Source organism: Staurois parvus, unplaced genomic scaffold (genome assembly GCF_062004578.1).
Source record: "Staurois parvus isolate SC_StPar_1 unplaced genomic scaffold, SC_StPar_1.0 ptg000073l, whole genome shotgun sequence".
NCBI lineage: Eukaryota > Metazoa > Chordata > Amphibia > Anura > Ranidae > Staurois > Staurois parvus.
In genome coordinates, this window is record NW_028317869.1 from 662,282 (window position 1) to 685,361 (window position 23,080).

Genomic DNA, 23,080 nt, shown 5'->3' on the forward strand with positions numbered 1-23,080 from the left:
AGGCCTCTGCAAAGCCTTCTCCGTCCTCCGGCACAGTGAGTATCTGCTCTCCTATTCCCCACTCTGACAGCCATGCAGAGGTTCCTGAACCCCCAGAACCATCGCTGAAAGTAAATATTAACAGCAGTCCACACTCATGGCACATCGCTCACACAGCTTACTGTGGAATATAAACGCATGAAAGAGGACATTTTATTTATCCGCCATGATATGCACAAGATGAGAGAGAGGGCGACCACCATTGAAGGCAGGGTGAGCACATTGGAGGATGAACTCCCCCCATTGTAACAAGATGTACATTCTAACACCATGAGAACATCTGAGCACCTGGCCATATCAGAGGACATGGAGAATCACCTACGTAGGAGCAACCTTCACCTGGTAGGCTTGCCTGAGAAAGCTGAGGGAAAGAATCCTGTGGGATTTATTGAGACTTGGTTACTGAATACATTCGGCAAAGATGACCTAACACCTTTTTTCTCAGTGGAAAGAGCCTATCGGGTCCCACCCCGTCCTCCACCACCGGGGGCCCCTGACAGACCTTGTCTACTGAAACTTTTACATTACAAGGATAGAGATGTCATCCTCCATCTTGCTAGACAACCACCTGCCATGGAAATACAAGGTGCAAAAATATCTATATTTCCAGATTTCTCAGCTGAAATCCAGCGTAAGTGAGCCAGATCTACTGATGTTAAATGCCGCCTACGTGTGATCCAAGTGTCTTACTCCATGATTTATCCTGAGAAGCTACAAGTCATAACAGATGGCTCCGTACAATTCTATGACTCCACTGCAGCAGCAGCTACCTGGCTGGATAGGAATGAAAGGCGCTTATGTCCAGCTCCAGTATGACTTATCCATTGCCCGGCGTTCCCAGCTCAAATTTCTCCTTGTCTCTCCCTTAGTATGAAAGCGGAGTTCAGGGATGAGTAGATTGCCTGTTTTGCTTTAATAACAGATGACTCTCATGGCTACACCCTTTGGAATGTCACATATAGGCCCTTTGCTTTCCCCTTCTGTTATCCTGCGGGGTGTTTTTGAGTTGACTTAGGTTTGCCCGTGTTTGGGCCTAAGCTGGTATTTTTTCTATTTTTTTCACTTGCTATGCTGTCTCTGGACTGGAAAACATCCTACGCCAATTATCGCCTACTGGAGTGTGAGAGGAGATCTATCATCTCTGGGTGTTCCCTATAATTGTATATATTGTGCTGACTATATCCCACCAAACACTTCCTTGGGACATGGAACACTACCCCGGAGGAATCACACTCCTAGTCTTCATAACCTCCTTCATAACTATGAGTAATCAAAAGGATATTGTCCTTTCTTGGAATGTCTGTGGCCTGCATGACCCAAAGAAGAGAATGGCTGTCTTCACATTCCTCAGCCATCAAGACCCTTCCATTGTACGCCTTCAGGAGACTCACATGACTTTGGATACTCTTCATCTTTTGAAACGCTCTGAGTTCCCCCTTCAGTTCCATGCTGCACACTCTCAGTACTCTAGGGGCATGAGTATAATGGTTGTCAGAGGAGTACCTTTCATGGTTATCTCATCCAAAATAGATCCATTGGGTCGTTATATATTTCTGTTATACAGTTGGGACTCTCATTTATGTGTTCTTGCAAATATGTATGTACCTCCACCATTTCATATGGAGACGGTGAGATGTCTGTTTCAATTTATAGCCACCCATCCACAAACACCATTATTGGTAATGGGGGACATTAACACAGTTTTGGATACTTCCTTAGATCTCTTAAAAAAAATTATCCCCACTTGGCCCTAGACAAATCACTCCTTTTGTCCACCACATGAAGGAAATTGGACTCCGGGACTTATGGCGATCCCTCCACCCACTAGATGCTCAATTTTCATGTCACTCAAGCTCCCACTCCTTGCTATCCTGCATAGATTTGGCATTGGGTTCCAATCTGATTCTACCATATACACCTCAGGTGACCTCTTTAGCCAGGAGCCTATCTGATCATTCCCCAATGCGTATATCCTTGTCCCTGAAAAGGTCCTCTACATTTACATTGGGGAAGCTCAACCCATTCTGGATAACTCTCTTCACTGACTTAATGCATAAACAATTACAGGGCTTTCTATTTGGTTACAGACATTCAACGATTCCTATGATTGTTTGGGATGCTTTGAAAGCATATATTAGAGGCACGTGTATCAAAGACATTTCCAGAATGAAGACTAACTCCAGACAGTGGGAGGTTGAGGCCGGCCAAGAGAGGGGGTGCTTGCGGCACAACAGTTTCTGCGCACTGTCCAACTTCAGCATGCTAAAAATAAACATTTTTTCTTCTCAAACCTTGAGGAGGCGGAAAAGACAGGTCATATTCTCACAATCATTGCAAAAGCTCAGTAACCATCTTCTCATATCTCTTCTTCAAAACTGTCCGACTCAATTGGTCACAGATACCCCCTCCATCTTACAAGGCTTTAGATCTTTTCATGAAACGCTCTACTCTCCCAAAGTGTATTCGGATGACTCTAGTATGTGGGAGTTTTTAACACTTCCTCAACTTACTTTTCAACAAAGGCAAAAGCTTAATGCACCACTCACTCCTGAAGACTTGCAGATGGCTGGAGCTTCATACTCCAATTCCAAGGCTCTCGGCGGAGATGGGCTGCTGATGGAAATTTACAAATCTTTTGGGGGAATACTTCTACCTGAACTACTTAAAATACTCCAGGTGGCATTGGAACAGAACTCCCTCCCCATGTATGAGGCAATAATAGTCGTACTTGGAGCCGGGGAGGGACCCAACCTTAGCAGAATCCTACCGGCCCATATCACTATTGACCTCAGACCTCATAATTATTACTGAAGTACTGGTGACCAGACTGACTAGGGTTATCTCTACACTTATTCACCCGGATCAGTCGGGTTTCATTCAGATCTACAGCAATCAATAGTCATAGGCTTTATCTTAACCTTCAAATCCCTTCTGATAATATGGGTGATGGCGATTTTGTCTCCGGACGCTCCTAAGGTGTTTGGCAGTGTAGAATGGAGATACCTTTGGCAAGTCCTTGTGAAATGTAACCCTGGGGGACACTTTCATTTTGTGGATTGAATTATTCTATTGTGCCCATTCGGGTTAACAATGCCCTGTCCATCTCATTCACACTAGGCAGAGGGACACGGCAGGGCTGTCCTCTCTCCCCGCTGTTATTCGCTATAGTGATAGAACCTCTGGTGGCTGCCATTGGAGAGGATCCGGGTAAATGGTTTTTGTAGAGGAGAGCAGGTGGAGAAAGTAGCGTTCTATGGTGATGACACCCTTCTGTTTTTGGGTGATACATTTGCGTGTCATTGACACACCTAATGACATTAATCAGTGAATTTGGCTCCTTCTCCTGCTTCTCAATAAATTGGGATAAGTCCACCCTTCTCCCACTGGACACCCTTACACATCCCATACCACCTGAAGCTGCACAGATTGAAATAGTGGCCTCCTTTATATATCTGGGTATTATCATTCACCCCACTCTATCGAAATATACAGATCTAAACTGACTTCCTCTCATTAAAACATTTCAACAGAAAACAACTAGCTGGACTAAACTCCCTCGATCCGTGGTAGGGAGGTGTAACTTCATCAGAATGATCTGGGCCCCTCAATGACTTTATATTCTGCACAACGTCCCTGTTTGGATTCCTATACGGATCTTTAGAAGATTTGATATGGTGTTTGGCTCCTTAATCTGGTGGATGCCACGCCTCGGATTGAACTAGAAACTCTACAGGAGGCTACAGATATGGGAGGCCCTGAGGTTCCCAATCCTTCTCTTTATCATATTGTGGCCCAGTTACAACACTTTCCAGCCTGGCAGGACAATCCACACCCAGACCCGGTCAGGTCACTTCTTCTAGGGATTGTGTCCACAGATCATTTAGTGGAATGCCTGGAAGCAGGTGAGTTCAAAGCCCTAGCACAGTTCCCCACTCTAACACTGATTGACAGAATGTGGAGCAAGGCCAAATATTATTTCCAATCTCAAGGTTCCAATCTCACACGTATCCTTAATAACCAGAACTACCCGGAGCTTCTTAACCCCTTCCATACCGGGCACATTACCCCCTTCCTGCCCAGGCCAATTTTCAGGTTTCAGCGCTCTCACACTTTGAATGACAATTGCGCGGTCATACAACATTGTACCCAAACTAAAATATTATCATTTTCTTCACATAACTAGAGCTTTCTTTTGGTGGTATTTAATCACCGCTGGGGTTTTTAATTTTTGCTAAATTAACAAAAAAAGACTGAAAATTTTGAAAAAAAAACATGTTTTTTTGTTTATGTTATAAAAGTTTGCAAATAAATAATTGTTCTTCATAAATTTAGGCCGCGATGTATTCTGCTACATGTCTTTGGTGAAAATAACCCAAATTAGTATTTATGATTTATTCTGTAGGGAAGTTATAGAGTTCACAAACTATGGGAGATATCTGAAAATTGATCAATCCTGAAGTACTGACAGCCAATCTATTTTCTTGAGGTCCAAGAATATCAGAACAGTACAGATATCCCCCAAATGTCAGGACGGTACAGGTATCCCCCAAATGTCAGAACGGTACAGATATCCCCCAAATGTCAGGACGGTACAGATATCCCCCAAATGTCAGGACGGTACAGATATCCCCCAAATGTCAGGACGGTACAGATATCCCCCAAATGTCAGGACGGTACAGATATCCCCCAAATGTCAGGAGAGTACAGATATCCCCCAAATGTCAGGAGAGTACAGATATCCCCCAAATGTCAGGACGGGACAGATATCCCCCAAATGTCAGGAGAGTACAGATATCCCCCAAATGTCAGGAGAGTACAGATATCCCCCAAATGTCAGGACGGTACAGATATCCCCCAAATGTCAGGACGGTACAGATATCCCCCAAATGTCAGGACGGTACAGATATCCCCCAAATGTCAGGACGGTACAGATATCCCCCAAATGTCAGGAGAGTACAGATATCCCCCAAATGTCAGGAGAGTACAGATATCCCCCAAATGTCAGGACGGGACAGATATCCCCCAAATGTCAGGAGAGTACAGATATCCCCCAAATGTCAGGAGAGTACAGATATCCCCCAAATGTCAGGACGGTACAGATATCCCCCAAATGTCAGGACGGTACAGATATCCCCCAAATGTCAGGACGGTACAGATATCCCCCAAATGTCAGGACGGTACAGATATCCCCCAAATGTCAGAACAGTACAGATATCCCCCAAATGTCAGGACAGTACAGATATCCCCCAAATGTCAGGACGGTACAGATATCCCCCAAATGTCAGGACGGTACAGATATCCCCCAAATGTCAGAACGGTACAGATATCCCCCCAAATATCAGGACAGTACAGATATCCCCCAAATGTCAGGACAGTACAGATATCCCCAAATGACCCCTTTTTGCAGAGTAGACAACATATTTCATAAGAGGCATGACGAGTTTTTTGAAGTTGTATTTTTTTGTCAGAATTTTTCAGAAAATGAAAAAATTAAAAAAAATTATTTTCACTATTTTTTTTTACATCCTGTCACCAGTGCAGTACAGCGTCATCATATAACTGGCATGGTGGTGAACAGGGACACTGACTGGTGACAGTATGAAAAAAAAAAAATATATATATTTTTTTATTAGTTTTAATTTTTTATTACATTTTTTTCCTTTTTTAATATTTTTTTTTTCTTATTTCACTATGTCCAAAGTAGTATAATGTTAGCATAGTAACATTGTACTACTTTGGGAAAGTGATCAGTATTTTGTTTTTTGGTATTTTTTTTTTTTTTTACACAATTTGCTTATAGTAAATAATTACTTTGCTATAAGCCAGCATTTACCTGAATGACATCGATTCATTCAGGGTTTTTTTTTTGTGCTTAGCTGTGATTTGGCCACAGCTAATCACATGACATGTGCATGTGATCGCTCTGACCATTCACAGCTAGACACTAGTATACAATGGATGGCACGAATGAAGCCATCCATTGTATATAACTGTCATGTGAAGTGCTGTGATTGGTCACAGCAGGTCACATGGTACCAGCAACTGGGGCTGGTACACAGATCTGTCATCGGCAATGTTCGAGGTACACGGCCTGTGACAGATAGCTCCGCTGTGCGCTCTGCAAGTGCAAAAACTGTGCATGTGTGGGAGGACGCCATATGGCTTCCACCTGGAAATCTACAGCCTTTTCCTGGCCACCAAACAGCTATTGGCCGGATGGCTATTGGTTAAAAATGGCATGGGGGTCCCCCCAAAATCCATACCAGACCCTTATCTGAGTATGCAGCCCGGCAGGTCAGGAAAGGGGTGGTGAGCGTCCCCCTTCCTGAACCATACCAGGATACATGCCCTCAGCATGGAGGGGTGCCTTGGGCCAGGAGCCCCCCAAAGCACCTTGTCCACATATTGATGGGGACAAGGGCCTCTTTCCGACATCCGTAGCCTGTGGTTGTGGGGGTCTGTAGCCTGGGGGGCTTATTGGAATCTGGAAGCCCCCTTTAACAAGGGGGCCCCAAGATCCCGGCCCCCTCCTATGTGAATGAGTAGGCAGTATATGGTACCGCTACCCATTCACAAAAAAAAGTGTAGTGTAAAAAGTGATAGGAGTCAGTCTTTGACAAGTCCTTTATTAAAAAAAACATTTTAAAAAATGTCCCCCAAAGTAGCTCCAACGTCAATCACGATCCTGACACCATCGCTACCCAAAAAAGGGGAAAAAAGCTCTGCTTGTGATGCTGGCTTCCGACTGTCTGACAGCTGGGGCCGTGAAAACAGTTTTTATATACCCCGCCCCCTTGTGACATCACCACGCACTGTGATTGGTCAAAGTATTACACCTGACTTGTGGTTAGGTGCATTGCTTTGTCCAATCACAATGCATTGTCAGGGCGCAGTGCATTGTGGGGCATGGTGAGCAAACACCCCACTGAATGACCGTACTATTTGTGTTTGCTGAACACACGAACGGCCCATGTTCAAATCAAACTTAGGTTCAACTCGACCATGAAGCCCATCCCTACAAACAAACAATCATCAAACCACAAGAACAGCCAACAAACTCCGGATTTTTGTTATTAATAGACTCCAATGGGAAATATCTAAACACCAAACGGCTCTTCCCAGGAACAAGACAACAAAATTCAAGTCCAACAACTGAACAAGCGATAGGAGTCATCAATGATCCGTATTTCACCAACCCCAAACATATCATACACACCGACCCAAACATATCATCATACACACCGACCCAAACATATCATCATACACACCGACCCAAACGTATCATCATACACACCGACCCAAACATATCATCATACACACCGACCCAAACGTATCATCATACACACCGACCCAAACGTATCATCATACACACCGACCCAAACATATCATCATACACACCGACCCAAACGTATCATCATACACACCGACCCAAACATATCATCATACACACCGACCCAAACATATCATCATACACACCGACCCAAACGTATCATCATACACACAGACCCAAACATATCATCATACACACCGACCCAAACATATCATCATACACACCGACCCAAACGTATCATCATACACACCGACCCAAACGTATCATCATACACACCGACCCAAACATATCATCATACACACCGACCCAAACATATCATCATACACACCGACCCAAACATATCATCATACACACCGACCCAAACATCCTCCAGGGACAAAAGGAAACCTCTGAGAATAAACTATTACAACTAACAGAGACCACACAACAAAAATGTCCTCACTCCAACATCATACTGTCCTCCCTAATTCCAAGGATGGACATAACAAACAATAACAATAACAAACATAACAAACAACAAACGGCTGACAATGCAGACTGCAGTGTAGACTCCACCTGTGTGATCTGTACAGCCAGAGCAGGTTCTTCCTTCTGGAGAAATGAAACTCGGAGAACAATGGAGCTCTTGTTTAGGACTTGTGTAAACAGACCACTGGACTCCTCCCTGTCCGCAAACAGACCACTGGACTCCTCCCTGTCCGTAAACAGACCACTGGACTCCTCCCTGTCCGTAAACAGACCACTGGACTCCTCCCTGTCCGTAAACAGACCACTGGACTCCTCCCTGTCCGTAAACAGACCACTGGACTCCTCCCTGTCCGTAAACAGACCACTGGACTCCTCCCTGTCTGCAAACAGACCACTGGACTCCTCCCTGTCTGCAAACAGACCACTGGACTCCTCCCTGTCTGCAAACAGACCACTGGACTCCTCCCTGTCTGCAAACAGACCACTGGACTCCTCCCTGTCCGCAAACAGACCACTGGACTCCTCCCTGTCCGCAAACTAAGCTGGGGCCAGTTTACCTCCTAGCCCCCTCAGAATACGCCGTGCTTTCTAATATTCAGCTAAAGTTATATTTTTACATAGACAAGACAGTTGTTTTTTTAGGAACTTCTCAGGAGGACTTTGATCTGGTGTCATTTACCCAACAAACCCTTCCCCTCCTCCACTAAGAACTCCCCCTTTCCCACCCACAGAGGACACCCCTCCCCCACTAAAGACACCCTCTCCACTGAAGATACTCCATTCCCCTCTTTTCCTCCTTTGAAGACACCCCTTCCCCTTCCTTTCCTGCACTGGGGACACCCTTCCCCCTCCCCTTCCGAGGACACTCTCTCCCCTAGTGTTGTCACCCCTCCCCCACTCAAGACACTCTTTCCACTGAGATCACCCCCTCCAGTTTAACACGTTGCCACCCAGCCTATAGGCAGATGGTGGCTGGATGAAAAGCTCATCCATCCGGGTGGATATCATATGGCGTCCTTTCCGGAGCACACATTGCGCATGCCCACTGCGGTGCGATCTGTCACCAGCTGTGTACCTCAGATACGGCCGATGACAGATCTGTGTACCGGCCCCTTTGCCAGTACCATGTGACCTGCTGTGACCAATCTGCAGGTCACATGCCAGTTATATACAATGGATGGCTTCATTTCACGCCATCCATTGTATACAAGTGTGTCTAGCTGTGAATGGTCACAGAGATCACATGCACAAGCTGGGCCAATCACAGCCCAGCTGTGTCATGTGATTAGCCTTGGCCAAATCACAGCTAAGCACAAAAAAAACCCTGAATGAATCGATGTCATTCAGGTAAATGCTTGCTTATAGCAAAGTAATTCTTTGCTATAAGCAAATTGTGTAAAAAAAAAAAAATACTGATTACTTCCCCAAAGTAGTACAATGTTACTATGGTATTATACTACTTTGGTCATAGTGAAAAATGAAAAAAAATCATAAAAAGAGAAAAAAATGTAATAAAAAATTAAAAATAATAAAACAATTAAAAAAAATTGAAAAAAATTATATTTTTTTTTTTCGTGCTGTCACCAGTCAGTGTCCCTGATCACCGCCATGCCAGTTATATGATGACACTGTACTGCACTGGTGACAGGATGTAAAAAAAAAAAAATAGTGAAAATCATTTTTTTTCATTTTTTCATTTCCTGAAAATTATGACAAAAAAATTACAACTTCAAAAAACTTGCCGTGCCTCTTATGAAATACGTCAGACTACTTTGAAAAAAGAGGTCATTTGGGGGATATCTGTCCCGTCCTGACATTTGGGGGGATATCTGTACCGTCCTGACATTTGGGGGATATCTGTACCGTCCTGACATTTGGGGGATATCTGTACCGTCCTGACATTTGGGGGATATCTGTACCGTCCTGACATTTGGGGGATATCTGTACCGTCCTGACATTTGGGGGATATCTGTACCGTCCGAGACTTATCTCTCTTCGGCAGAACTGGCTGGATACTCCGGTACTCACTCCCCATACTTCATTTGTCATAGCTTTTTATAGGTTTAACTTTTTTAGGCCCCTAAAAATGGACCCGGCCAACTGTACCCTACTAAATGGTGACTACATTGGAGGCCGATACTTGGTGTATGATCCTGTAGACACAGGCCTACTTGAACGGTGTCAGCTATCTATGTATGTACTGGAGAGAGTTACTTGCCATGTACAGGTGAATTGTTCTACGTTGCTTCTTTTTTCTCTTTTCATTTGTTTATAGAAAGTAAAAGTGACACCAGAGACAAAGCAAGTTATTGTTCTGTATGATCTGTAACATTGCCACAACTGCCTATACATTAGAATGTATGACTCCATTGTCTGGGCTGAATGTTGGATATACTGTGTGCACTTAAAAACTTAAACAATACAATTTAGTTTAATTAAAAAAAAAATATTATATATATATATATATATATATATATATCAGTGATGGCGAACCTATGGCACGCAGAGCCATCTCAGTGGGCACGCCAGGAAGAAGAGGAAGATGAGCACACATGGACCACGCACAGTGACCGGCCATCCAGATCTCGTCCACACTGGACCCCCATCGAACTACATCTCCCACATGTCTCTGGGGCCAGGGTGGGCATGGATGAGAGGAAACGGCTCCTATGCAGATCTGGCACCAGGGGTGATGTAGCGGGGATGGGCGTGGAAGAGAGGAAGAGGCTCCCACACTGCTCCGGGCCAGGGGCGACGTGTTCAGCGTGGATGGGAATGAGCTGCTGGGTTGGAAGCTACACAGACACTGCCAGAGGTGAGATTAACTACTTGCCGACCGCAGATAGCCGAATGATGGCTGCACTGCGGCCGGCCAGTTCTGGGAGGGCGTAATATGACGTCCTCCCAGAACGCGCTCTCCTGCGCGCCCCTAGGGGCGCGCACTGGGCGCAGCTGATCACGTGACGTGGTGAAAGGCCAATCACAGCTGCCTTTTACCACGTGATCAACCGTGTCCAATGACACGCTGATCCCCGGGAAATGCAAATGCCAGTTTTCGGCTGCACTTTCCTCACGGTGTCAGATCGTGAGGAAAGTACTGCCGAAAACCAGCAGTTGTCAGAGCGGGGATCAGCACCAATCATCAGGGCACTGATCATCAGTGATGATCGGTGCCCAGCAGTGCCACACACAAGTTCCGCCCACCTGTGCCCAGCAATGCACCCACCTGTGCCCTCCTGTGCCGCCTGCCTGTGCCCAGTAGTTCCACCCACCTGTGCCACCCACCAGTGCCCATCAGTGCAGCCCAGCAGTGCTGCCAGTCAGTGCCACCAGTCAATGCCCAGTGGTTGTGCCAGTCAGTGCCCAGCAGTGATGTCAGTCAGTGCCACCTATCAGTGCTCTCTATCAGTACCCATTATCAGTGTGGCCTATCAGTGCCGCATATCAGCGCCACCTATTTGTGACACCTCATTAGTGCTGCCTATCAGTACCGCCTATCCGTGCCACCTCATTAGTGCCGCCTATCAATGACACCTATCAGTGCCCTTCAGTGCTGCCTATCAGTGCCGCCTATCAGTGCCCATAAGTGCTGCCTCATCAACGCACATCAGTGAAGGAGAAAAATTACCTGTTTGAAAAATGTTATAATCGAAACAAAGAAACTTTTTTTTTTTCAAATTTTTTTGCAGTTTTTTTGCTTATAGCACAAAAAGTAAAGTTCCCAGCAGCAACTGAATACCACCAAAAGAAAGCTCTATTTGTGAGAAAAAAATGATAAAAATTTCATATGGGTACAATCTTGCATGACCGTGCAATTGTCAATCAAAGTGTGACAGCGCTGACAGCTGAAAATTGGCCTGGTAAGGAAGGGGGTAGAAGTGTTCTGTAGGCAGGAAGGGGGTAGAAGTGCCCAGTAGGCAGGAAGGGGGTAGAAGTGCCCAGTAGGCAGGAAGGGGGTAGAAGTGCCCTGTAGGCAGGAAGGGGGTAGAAGTGCCCTGTAGGCAGGAAGGGGGTAGAAGTGCCCTGTAGGCAGGAAGGGGGTAGAAGTGCCCGGTAGGCAGGAAGGGGGTAGAAGTGCCCTGTAGGCAGGAAGGGGGTAGAAGTGCCCTGTAGGCAGGAAGGGGGTAGAAGTGCCCTGTAGGCAGGAAGGGGGTAGAAGTGCCCGGTAGGCAGGAAGGGGGTGGAAGTGCTCTGTAGGCAGGAAGGGGGTAGAAGTGCCCGGTAGGCAGGAAGGGGGTGGAAGTGCCCTGTAGGCAGGAAGGGGGTGGAAGTGCCCTGTAGGCAGGAAGGGGGTAGAAGTGCCCGGTAGGCAGGAAGGGGGTAGAAGTGTCCTGTAGGCAGGAAGGGGGTAGAAGTGTCCTGTAGGCAGGAAGGGGGTAGAAGTGCTCTGTAGGCAGGAAGGGGGTAGAAGTGCCCGGTAGGCAGGAAGGGGGTAGAAGTGCCCGGTGGGCAGGAAGGGGGTAGAAGTGCCCGGTAGGCAGGAAGGGGGTAGAAGTGCTCTGTAGGCAGGAAGGGGGTAGAAGTGTCCTGTAGGCAGGAAGGAGGTAGAAGTGCCCTGTAGTCAGGAAAGGGGTTTAAGTGCTCTGTAGGCAGGAAGGGGGTAGAAGTGCCCTGTAGGCAGGAAGGGGGTTTAAGTGCCCTGTAGGCAGGGAGGGGGTAGAAGTGTCCGGTAGGCAGGAAGGGGGTAGAAGTGCCCTGTAGGCAGGGAGGGGGTAGAAGTGCCCTGTAGGCAGGAAGGGGGTAGAAGTGCCCTGTAGGCAGGAAGGGGGTAGAAGTGTCCGGTAGGCAGGAAGGAGGTAGAAGTGCCCTGTAGGCAGGGAGGGGGTAGAAGTGCCCTGTAGGCAGGAAGGGGGTAGAAGTGCCCTGTAGGCAGGAAGGGGGTAGAAGTGTCCTGTAGGCAGGGAGGGGGTAGAAGTGCCCGGTAGGCAGGAAGGGGGTAGAAGTGTCCGGTAGGCAGGGAGGGGGTAGAAGTGCCCTGTAGGCAGGAAGGGGGTAGAAGTGCCCTGTAGGCAGGAAGGGGGTAGAAGTGCCCTGTAGGCAGGAAGGGGGTAGAAGTGTCCTGTAGGCAGGGAGGGGGTAGAAGTGCCCGGTAGGCAGGAAGGGGGTAGAAGTGTCCGGTAGGCAGGGAGGGGGTAGAAGTGCCCTGTAGGCAGGAAGGGGGTAGAAGTGCCCGGTAGGCAGGAAGGGGGTAGAAGTGCCTGTAGGCAAGTGGTTAACTGCTTGCCAACCATGCTACAGCACGGTTGTCTAGTTCTGGGAGGGCGTCCCACAACGCGAACCCAGTGGCACACACCCTGCACTGCCAGTGATCGCTGTGTCCTATGGATACAGCTGATCACGTGATAAGGTAAAAGGCCAATTACAGCAGCCTTTTACCACGTGATCAACTCTATCCAATGACACAGCTGATCACAGTGTAAATAGAGTTTCTGGTTATCGGCTGCACGCTGTCACAGATTGAAGAAAGTACTGCAGATAACCGGCAAATGTGACGGGAAATCTGCACTAATAATCAGAGCACTGATTATCAGTGCCATTCAGAAGGGCCCAGCAATGCCGCCCAGCAGTGTCATCCATCAGTGCCCAGCGGAGTCGCCTGTCAGTGCTGCCCAGCAGTGCCACTTGTCAGTGCCGCCCATCAGTGCTGCCCATCAGTGCCGCCCATCAGTGCCACCCATCAATGATGCCCAGCAGTTCCGCCAGTCAGTGCCGTCTGTCAGTGCCTCCAGTTGGTGCTATCAGTCAGTGCCGGTTATCAGTGCCCATCATTTCCTTCATATCAGTGCATCACCAGTGCCGCCTCATCAGTGCTACCTATCTGTGCCGCCTCATTAATGCCCATCAGTGCTGCCTAGCAGTGCAGCCTCACCAACGCACATCAAAGAAGAAATATTACCTGTTTGCAAAATTTTAGAATAGAAGCAAAGGAAACCTTTTATGTTGTTAATTTTTTGCTCTTTTTTCATTTATAGTGCAAAAAATAAAACACCCAGTGGTGATTAAATACCACCAAAAAAAGCTCTATTTGTGTGAAAAAAAATGATAAAAATTGCATATGAATACAGTGTTGCATGACCGCACAATTGTCATTGTTAAGTGCAACAGCACTGAAAGCTGAAAATTGTCCTGGGCAGGAAGGGGGTAGAAGTGCCCGGTAGGCCAAGTGATTAATTCCAGTGTTGGCACTTTGAAATAAAAAAGTTGGTTTTGTGTTGCAGTTTGGGCATTCGGGCTCAAAAAGGTTCGCCATCACTGATATATATATATACAATGATGATGTACATATGCTTTCTATATATATAACACAGGTGTCAAACACCTGTATCCGGATCCTGCCATCCAGGTTATTTCATGTGGCCCTTGCACCTCTCCTGCAGGTACCCCTTGTCTCCTCCCCCACCTTGTCTCAGCAGTCGGCAGCAGAGAGGAGAAAAGAACTCCTCTACCAAATCCTGTACTTCTCAGTGCAGCTGCAGCATCCCCTCATCTCCACCTCCCTTGGTCTCAGCATTCAGCAGACTCTGGTAATTGACTCCACTTCTCCTCTGGTCCTCCTCCAGACCCTGCACTTTCTGCTTTCCCGCTCTGCCCCCAAAGGAGGTGCACGGTGATGTTAGGGTGGGTGTGGGGTTCTTGGCATCTGATGTAATGGGGGTGAGGTGCTCTGGACATCTAGTCTTACAGTTACAACTGGCCCTTTGAGGACAACCATAATGCTGACACAGCCTGCGATGATATATAAGATATATTTATTAATGATCATTAAAAATAAAAACCAACTTTAGCCCTTTATATAGAATTCTGATTTTTTTTTTTTTTTTTGTACAGGTGGATTGACGAATCACGTTTTCGGTCATGCTGGTCTTCGTGAATACAACTCAGTCACATGGGAAACCAAACATCTGGGTGTTGTAATTGACTGAAAGTTTTTATTGCAGTTCACTGGAGGAGTCACACAGGACACAAGTCATATCCGTGTTCTAAATGTCATAAGTGCTTTGGGTCCTCTTCAACACTGATCCAACCTCAGAGGACAACATGAGAAAAGTCATTTCAGTGTTCTGGATGTGACAATTGCTTTACAGTAAAGTCCAACCCATGTATACATAAGAGGAGTCATTTCAAGCTATTTCTTGTTTGGAACGTGACAGAGATTTTACAATGGAGGCAAAACATATCGCACACCAGAAGGTTCACACTGGAGAGAAGCCATATCAGTGTTCTGAATGTGACGAAGCTTTTACATGGAAGTCATATCTTATCAGACACCAGAGGATGCACACTGGAGAGAAGCCATATCAGTGTTCTGAATGTGATAAAGCTTTTACATGGAAGTCAAATCTTATCAGACACCAGAAGGCTCACACTGTAGAGAAGTCATATCAGTGTTCTGCATGTGACAAAGATTTTACACAGAAGTCATATCTTATATCACACCAGAGGATCCACACTGGAGAGAAGCCATATCAGTGTTCTGAATGTGATAAAGCTTTTACACACAAGTCACATCTTATCATACACCAGAGGATCCACACTGGAGAGAAGTCATATCAGTGTTCTGAATGTGATAAAGCTTTTACACACAAGTCACATCTTATCATACACCAGAGGATCCACACTGGAGAGAAGCCATATCAGTGTTCTGAGTGTGACAAAGCTTTTACACACAAGTCAAATCTTTTCATACACCAGAGGGTTCACACTGGAGAGAAGTCATATCAGTGTTCTGAATGTGACAAAACTTTTACACAGAAGTCAAATCTTATCATACACCGGAGGATGCACACTGGAGAGAAGCCATATCAATGTTCTGAATGTGACAAAGCTTTTTTAACCAAGAAAGAGCTTATCATACACCAGAGGGTTCACACTGGAGAGAAGTCATATCAGTGTTCTGAATGTGACAAAGCTTTTACACACAAGTCAAATCTTTTCATACACCAGAGGATCCACACTGGAGAGAAGTCATATCAGTGTTCTGAATGTGACAAAGCTTTTACACACAAGTCAAATCTTTTCATACACCAGAGGATCCACACTGGAGAGAAGCCATATCAGTGTTCTGAATGTGACAAAGCTTTTACACACAAGTCATATCTTATCACACACCAGAGGATCCACACTGGAGAGAAACCACATCAATGTTCAGAATGTGATAAAACTTTTAAACAGAGAGGAAACCTTGTCATACATGAGAGGGTTCACACTGGAGAGAAGCCATATCAATGTTCAGAATGTGATAAAGCTTTTACAGGTAATTCCAGGCTAATCTATCACCAGAGGATTCACAAGCTTGAGCTACATAGAGGAAACTCCAGAAGAAGGGGCAATATTAAAGAAGTCACAGCTGTCCCATTAGGCTCACAGGCCCAATGTCTTCCCACAAACTAGGGAAGACATGATGCTACTTAAAAAAACAACTTTGAAGAAACAGGACTCTAATGATCGGATTCTTTGGGTTTAGTGATTATGTCCATCAGAAACACATCTAGAAGGCCTGTGAATATTTTACCTTTGGACATTTCTTCAGACAAGCAGCAATGACTGAACTGTATTCCTCATCATTCTCATCTTTATCCTTTTTTATGGAGCATTGAACATGTAATGCATTTTCATCATTCACTAACTGAGCTATGTTCCCATGTGTTTTCTTCATTGCCAGAATCTGACCAACCAATACATGACCAACATTGCCTCAGTACCAGAGTCTAGGATGGGGTCCAATGGCTTCTTGCCAAGCCTCTGAAAACTCATTAGGAGAGTCCATTCCAGGTTCTTTTGAGAACTGATACATCATAAGCTAGGCTTGAGGGCTCCAGCTAAGCCCACCTTGTCCACACCTCCCATTACATGTTCCACCTCCTCTCCCATGATCAATGCCTCCTTTCCATGTTCCATCTCCTCTCATGGATGACAGCTTTGCAGGCAGGTCTGTAGCTGAGATACCAGCCAGATAGAGGTCTGTTTGGTTAGAGAGTAACTTCTTAAGCTGGTGTAGGCCTTCCAACAAGGAGTTAATGCTGTTTTAGGGGATGTATTCAACAGTACCACCTACTCCCAGCTGGCCACTTATGTTTCATCTGGTTTTCTCAAAAGTGATCCTATCAGGTGAAGATTGGATGTCCTTGTTATCTTTTTTTGTTTTGTCCAGCTATTGCTCATCTCCATAAACTATTCACACGGTACAACTGCAAGAGATCTGAACTTACAAAGTGCTAAGTGTGCGGTCATATTCCTACCACTTCTTCTGGGAGACTGAAATTCCTCTTATTGGGGTTCACCTTAATGACTCTGAATGAACGGGTCCCTTTTTGGGGCAAAGTGTGCAAAGATCGCTAATTATTCCTGGAAATGCTAAGACATCGGCACTAAAGTGTAACAATGGGCAAAATCAATAATTTCATAAATTGTGCAATCTGTCATTAGCATAAACGTTTTATGTTTTCTGAGTCTCCCCTTGTAACATTCCCTTCCAGTAGATCTGATTTTTTTCTGCTGACCCTTCCAGTAGATCTGATTTTTTTTCTGCTTCCTGTAGAAGGCCAAGCTATTTGGCAAAAATGAAAGTTAGGGGAGTTGGGAAACACCATATAAAACTGCTGGGGGTGCTTACAACTGTCAACTTCCATTCATATGGGGGGTTGAACCTTATAGAGAACCTGTTGCTGTAACTGCTGTAGAAGCGTTAGCTGGAGTTGGACTTTACTTGTGTATCTTACTTATAATCTATCTAAGACTTCCCTGTACAGGGTGACAACGCTGCTGTGTAATGTTCCTGCAGACTGATCAGGGTTGTCACCCTGTTACAGAAGGTGAGAAATAACAGATCTACAGACAGGACCAACAGATGATACAACTATGTTGCAGAGGGAACTCTGGGAATGATAATGACAGATTGCATTACACATTCAGTTAGCAGACTTCCTGCTGTTGGTCTGATGTTTGAATTGTGTTCTGATATTTACTGTCCTGCTGTAAAAGGTGTAAGTGATTGCCCACATGTTTCCTGTATAGCAGGGACTACAAACTCATATCAGGAATATTAGGATGGGTACTTACCCAAGGGGGTCACCTTTTTGGATTTGGAAGAAACATTTCACATGGTTTCTTTCCATTAATGACACTGACAAAGGGAGTTTCACTTACTTCACTAACAATAGGAGAGCCAATCACAGGCCAGTACCATTTCATGGTTTCTCAATGTAATTGCAGAATGTTTAATCCCCATTGGTCCAATGGATTCCTAGTCCTTCCAGATAACAGTTGCTTCTTGTGTGGAAGGAGCACCCTAAAATGGCTTCCCTTCAATTCCACCCATAGCTTTACTTGAGGTTATGTTGCCCCTCCCCCCATATCTGTAAGGGAAAGCCTCAATTTCTCCCAATACTCCCCTGGCCTTCCAGTGATAAGAAACATTTTCTATGGATTGGAGCTGCTTTATGCAGTGAGCCCTTCATAGACGGGATGGGGAATCTAAGATACGTAAGATGTACTGGAGTCATGGATCAGATAACCAATGACACCATTGATGTTATAGCAGAGCTGACAGCAGAAGTGGCTCCACCACCTAAGGTGGTGTCACAGAACTGCATGGCAGCTGACTATCTCTTGGAAGACCAAGGTGGAGTCTACAAACTGGTGTCAGAGAGTTGTACATTTATATTAGATCATGAGGATCTCAGAAGGGGATATCTACACAAGGTAAAGGAGTTCCAACAGGAACCTGGGTGGGAGGAGGTGGGATCCAATGTTTGGGTGGGTTTAGTTGGAACCTGGTTGAGTAATATGGTGGGTTTGCTTCTTAAGCCATTAGTTGCTATCATAGTTTTGATTTGGAAATGTTATATATTGCTGTATTTTCTTTCACTGCCAGAGTTTATTTTGCTTTTGTTTTTAGTTATATTTACATTTTAGGCCATATGATTAGTTAAACCCCAAACATTTCTTTTATTATCTGAAAGCAGAGACTCTGGAGAATATAATGGTGGCAGTTGCCATTTTTCATGTCACAGAATATTAGTACAGCTGTTTATCAAATACATATTTTCTGTAAAAAAGATAATGTTAGTGCACAAAGAACACAATATATGACCCAATTTGTTTGGTGAAATATAAAATATGGGTTTGGCATCAAGTATATAGATACCAAACATGTCAAACTTTACACATTGTGCGTACTTGTGAAACGGTGACAAACTTCAGAACCAAAAATTGTTCAAAGGTGACGCTTTTAAGAGCCTTTATAGGTTATCAGTTCAGATAGTTATCCGTGAACGATGGCCTCAGAATGATTGTTCTCACTCTCGCTTGTGCAATGATATGTAAAATGTGTCGTGTGATTTGTTTTGTGGGTTTTTATTTTTATAGTGTTACTTAAATTTTTTTCAACTCTTTTTTCACTTAACATGGCTTCTATCAGATAGGGGGGTGGTACATATTTCTGGTCACAGGTCCTCTTTAAAGAGACATCAGAACATTATTAGACCCCCAATGTCACCTCTGTACCCCAAAAAAGATGGTCAAGCACAGATCATGCCTAATCAGCTCCTTCCCAAACCATAGCGACTGGAGAATGACAGCACTGAACCCAGAAATGACATAATCTCCCACCTCCCACATCCATTCACTGAAGGGGAGATCAGAGATCAGATGTTTGCTGATCTCCTTCTGCTCTCACCGCTGACACCCACCATGCCTGTCTTGGGCTTGCAGGAAGGACAGCTGGGCCCGGTTTATATGGCGGGGGGAGGCCTTCAGTGCGGCTGAATCACTTCTACCAGAAAGCTGACAGTTGGCCTAACAAATGTAGACAACCCCCGGGTGCTGTAGCTATAAGGCCGTGCTGCTGCTGATGGAAACCTTACGTTGGCCGGAGTGAAAGGGTTCCACTAATGTACATCTGCCAAATCTGTATCTGAGGAGACCATAGAAGCAGCATTAGAAAGAAATGTGAGCATGGCTTCAGTCAGGCGATGGTCCTGGTGGTCATGGTCTTGTTCTCCTTCAGGTCCTCTCACCTTGTAGATGGTGACATGGAGTTGTGTGGGAATGAGCAGGAGGGGCTCGGGGTTCTCTTGTACCCAATCAGCTTGTTATGGATAAAAGATGAAAGTGTCTTCTGGGAATTTACAGGGATTTGGATGTTTAGAGGGTCACATAAGTGGGCGGGGCTGATATTAAATAGGGGAGTGTCATATGTTAATCAGTTTCTTAGCATAGATGACATAAATGGTATAAATAGATCCTTGAAATGTAAACAATCTATCAATTTTCTTCTGTTGTTAAAGTGTCACATATATATGATTAATAAAGTTGAATTATAATTTCATCACACAATACCGTGGTCTGGGTTCTTCTACAACACATCCCCCCAAACATGTCCTCTTTGAGTTATAATGGACTGGTGGAATGGGACACCAACTGATTGTGTCTCTTAGGCCCCTTGTACATGGGGGGGTCCAGCCCTTGTGGGTGCAATGCTGGCATTATAATACACCTGGTAGGCACAGGTACAGCATCCAGCCCCGCTGCCTGCAGCCTGTCAAAGTCTACACTACAGCTGGACGGGGCTCAATGCTGCACCACGTTTACCTCGTGTTTAGGGCGCTCCGTGTTCAGGGAGAAATGACCGCCATCCTGATCAGACAAAACATAAAGAATAATGCTACCACCTCCCCCTCTCTGTTGGGGTCCCTTAAGGCTCCATCCTTGGGCCCCTTCTCTTCTCCATCTACACCTCCTCCCTTGGCCAACTCACTCTCACGGCTCCAACTACCACCTCTATGCCGACGACACACAAATCTATCTCTCAACCCCCCACCTCACCCCCTCAGTCTCTGCCCGAATCACACACCTACTGAGCGACATATCAGACTGGATGTCACTCCACTTCCTTAAACTGAACCTCTCCAAAACCGAGTTTCTTGTCTTCCCCCCAGCCCGGACCCCACCCCCCATTGACTTCTCCATCACGTCCAACAACTCCACCATCAAACCCGCCCCGCAGGCCAGAGTACTTGGTGTCATTCTGGACTCCAACCTATCCTTCAATCCCCAAGTCCAATCTTTAACAAACTCATGCAGACTCCACCTCCGCAACATCGCCAAAATCCGCACGTTCCTAACCCCAGAAACCACTGAACAGCTCATCCACTCCCTCATCATATCACGACTCGACTACTGCAACTCCCTCCTCACTGGCCTGCCTCGCCGCTGGCTATCCCCGCTTCAATCGATCCTGAATACGGCTGCCAGACTTATTCACCTTTCCAACCGCTCCATTTCCGCCACCCCCCTCTGCCAATCCCTCCACTGGCCTCCACTCAGTGTCCTCCACCCCCCTCTGCCAATCCCTCCACTGGCTTCCGATTGCGCAATGGATCAAATTCAAAATCCTAACACTGACGTACAAAGCTGTCCACCATACTGCCCCGAACTACATCACTGACCTAATATCCAAGTACCGCCCAGCACGCACACTCCGCTCCTCACAAGACCTCCTTCTCTCTAGTTCCCTGGTCTCCTCCTCCCATGCCCGCCTCCAGGACTTCTCCAGGGTGTCACCCATCCTCTGGAACTCCCTGCCCCAACCCATCAGATTAACACCTACTCTCCTCACCTTTAGGCGCACCCTGAAAACCCATCTCTTCAGGGAAGCCTACCCCACCCCCTGCTAACTTGCCGACCTCCTCCACTCTTCCTACCACTCCATCCCCCACAGCTATCTCCTCCTGTGCCACCATCCCCTCCCTCCTAGATTGTAAGCTCGAAAGAGCAGGGACCTCGATCTCCTCATGTATCGCATTGTATTGGTATTGTTCTGTCACATGTTCTGTCCCCCTTTGTAATGTACAGCGCTAAGCGAACTATTGGCGCTTTATAAATACTGTATAATAATAATAAAGTAGGCAGGTGCAGTCTGCTTCTTCTACTGTAGGGGGCAGCCAACCAGGGTGACATCCCAGCCTGAAGAGGAAGTTGGGGGAAACTTGGTTTCTCTGTGGTTTCCCGATTCCTGGAGACTGAACGGGTCCATGGAGTCCTGGAGACATTTTTTATTTTTTTGTTTACATGTTTTAAAAACCATTTATACCTTAAAATTACTTAAAACCCCAAAATATTATACAGTCAGGTCCATACATATTGGGACATGGACACATTTCTAACATTTTTGTCTCTATACATCACCACAATGGATTTGAAATGAAACAAACAAGATGTGCTTTAACTGCAGACTGCCAGCTTTAATTTGAGCATATTTACATCCAAATCAGGTGAACGGTGTAGGAATTACAACAGTTTGCATATGTGCCTCTCACTTGTTAAGGGACCAAAAGTAATGGGACAGAATAATAATCATAAATCAAACTTTCACTTTTTAATACTTGGTTGCAAATCCTTTGCAGTCAATTACAGCCTGAAGTGTGGAACGCATAGACATCACCAGACGCTGGGTGTCATCCCTGGTGATGCTCTGCCAGGCCTCTACTGCAACTGTCTTCAGTTCCTGCTTGTTCTTGGGGCATTTTCCCTTCAGTTTTGTCTTCAGCAAGTGAAATGCTCAATCGGATTCAGGTCAGGTGATGGACTTGGCCATTGCAGAACATTCCACTTCTTTGGTTGCTTTTGCAGTCTGCTTTGGGTCATTGTCCATCTGCACTGTGAAGCGTCCAATGAGTTGTGAAGCATTTGGCTGAATATGAGCAGATAATATTCCCGAAACACTTCACAATTCATCCGGCTGCTTCTGTCAGCAGTCACATCATCAATAAATACAAGAGAAGCAGTTCCATTGGCAGCCATACATGCCCACGCCATGACACTACCACCACCATGATCACTGATGAGGTGGTATGCTGAGGACCATGAGCAGTTCCTTCTCCATACTCTTCTCTTCCCATCACTCTGGTACAAGTTGATGTCGGTCTCATCTGTCCATAGGATGTTGTTCCAGAACTGTGAAGGCTTTTTTACATGTCGTTTGGCAAACTCTAATCTGGCCTTCCTGTGTTTGAGGCTCACCAATGGTTTCCATCTTGTGGTGAACCCTCTGTATTCACTCTGGTGAAGTCTTCTCTTGATTGGTGACTTTGACACACATACACCTACCTCCTGGAGAGTGTTCTTGATCTGGCCAACTGTTGTGAAGGGTGTTTTCTTCACCAGGGAAAGAATTCTTCGGTCATCCACCACAGTTGTTTTCCGTGGTCTTCCGGGTCTTTTGGTGTTGCTGAGCTCACCGGT

General features: G+C 45.7%; 1 protein-coding gene across 1 annotated transcript in view; it reads left to right on the forward strand.

The window, feature by feature from the left end:
- The first annotated feature begins 732 nt into the window (after window positions 1-732).
- LOC149469351 (uncharacterized) overlaps window positions 733-23,080 on the forward strand; it is a 45,265-nt gene continuing 22,917 nt past the window's right edge. Inside the window, exons 1-2 of the mRNA XM_089669373.1 lie at window positions 733-849; window positions 15,005-16,091. Of these exons, the coding sequence (XP_089525499.1) occupies window positions 733-849; window positions 15,005-16,091 (1,204 nt within the window). The remainder of the gene's footprint in view (window positions 850-15,004; window positions 16,092-23,080) is intronic.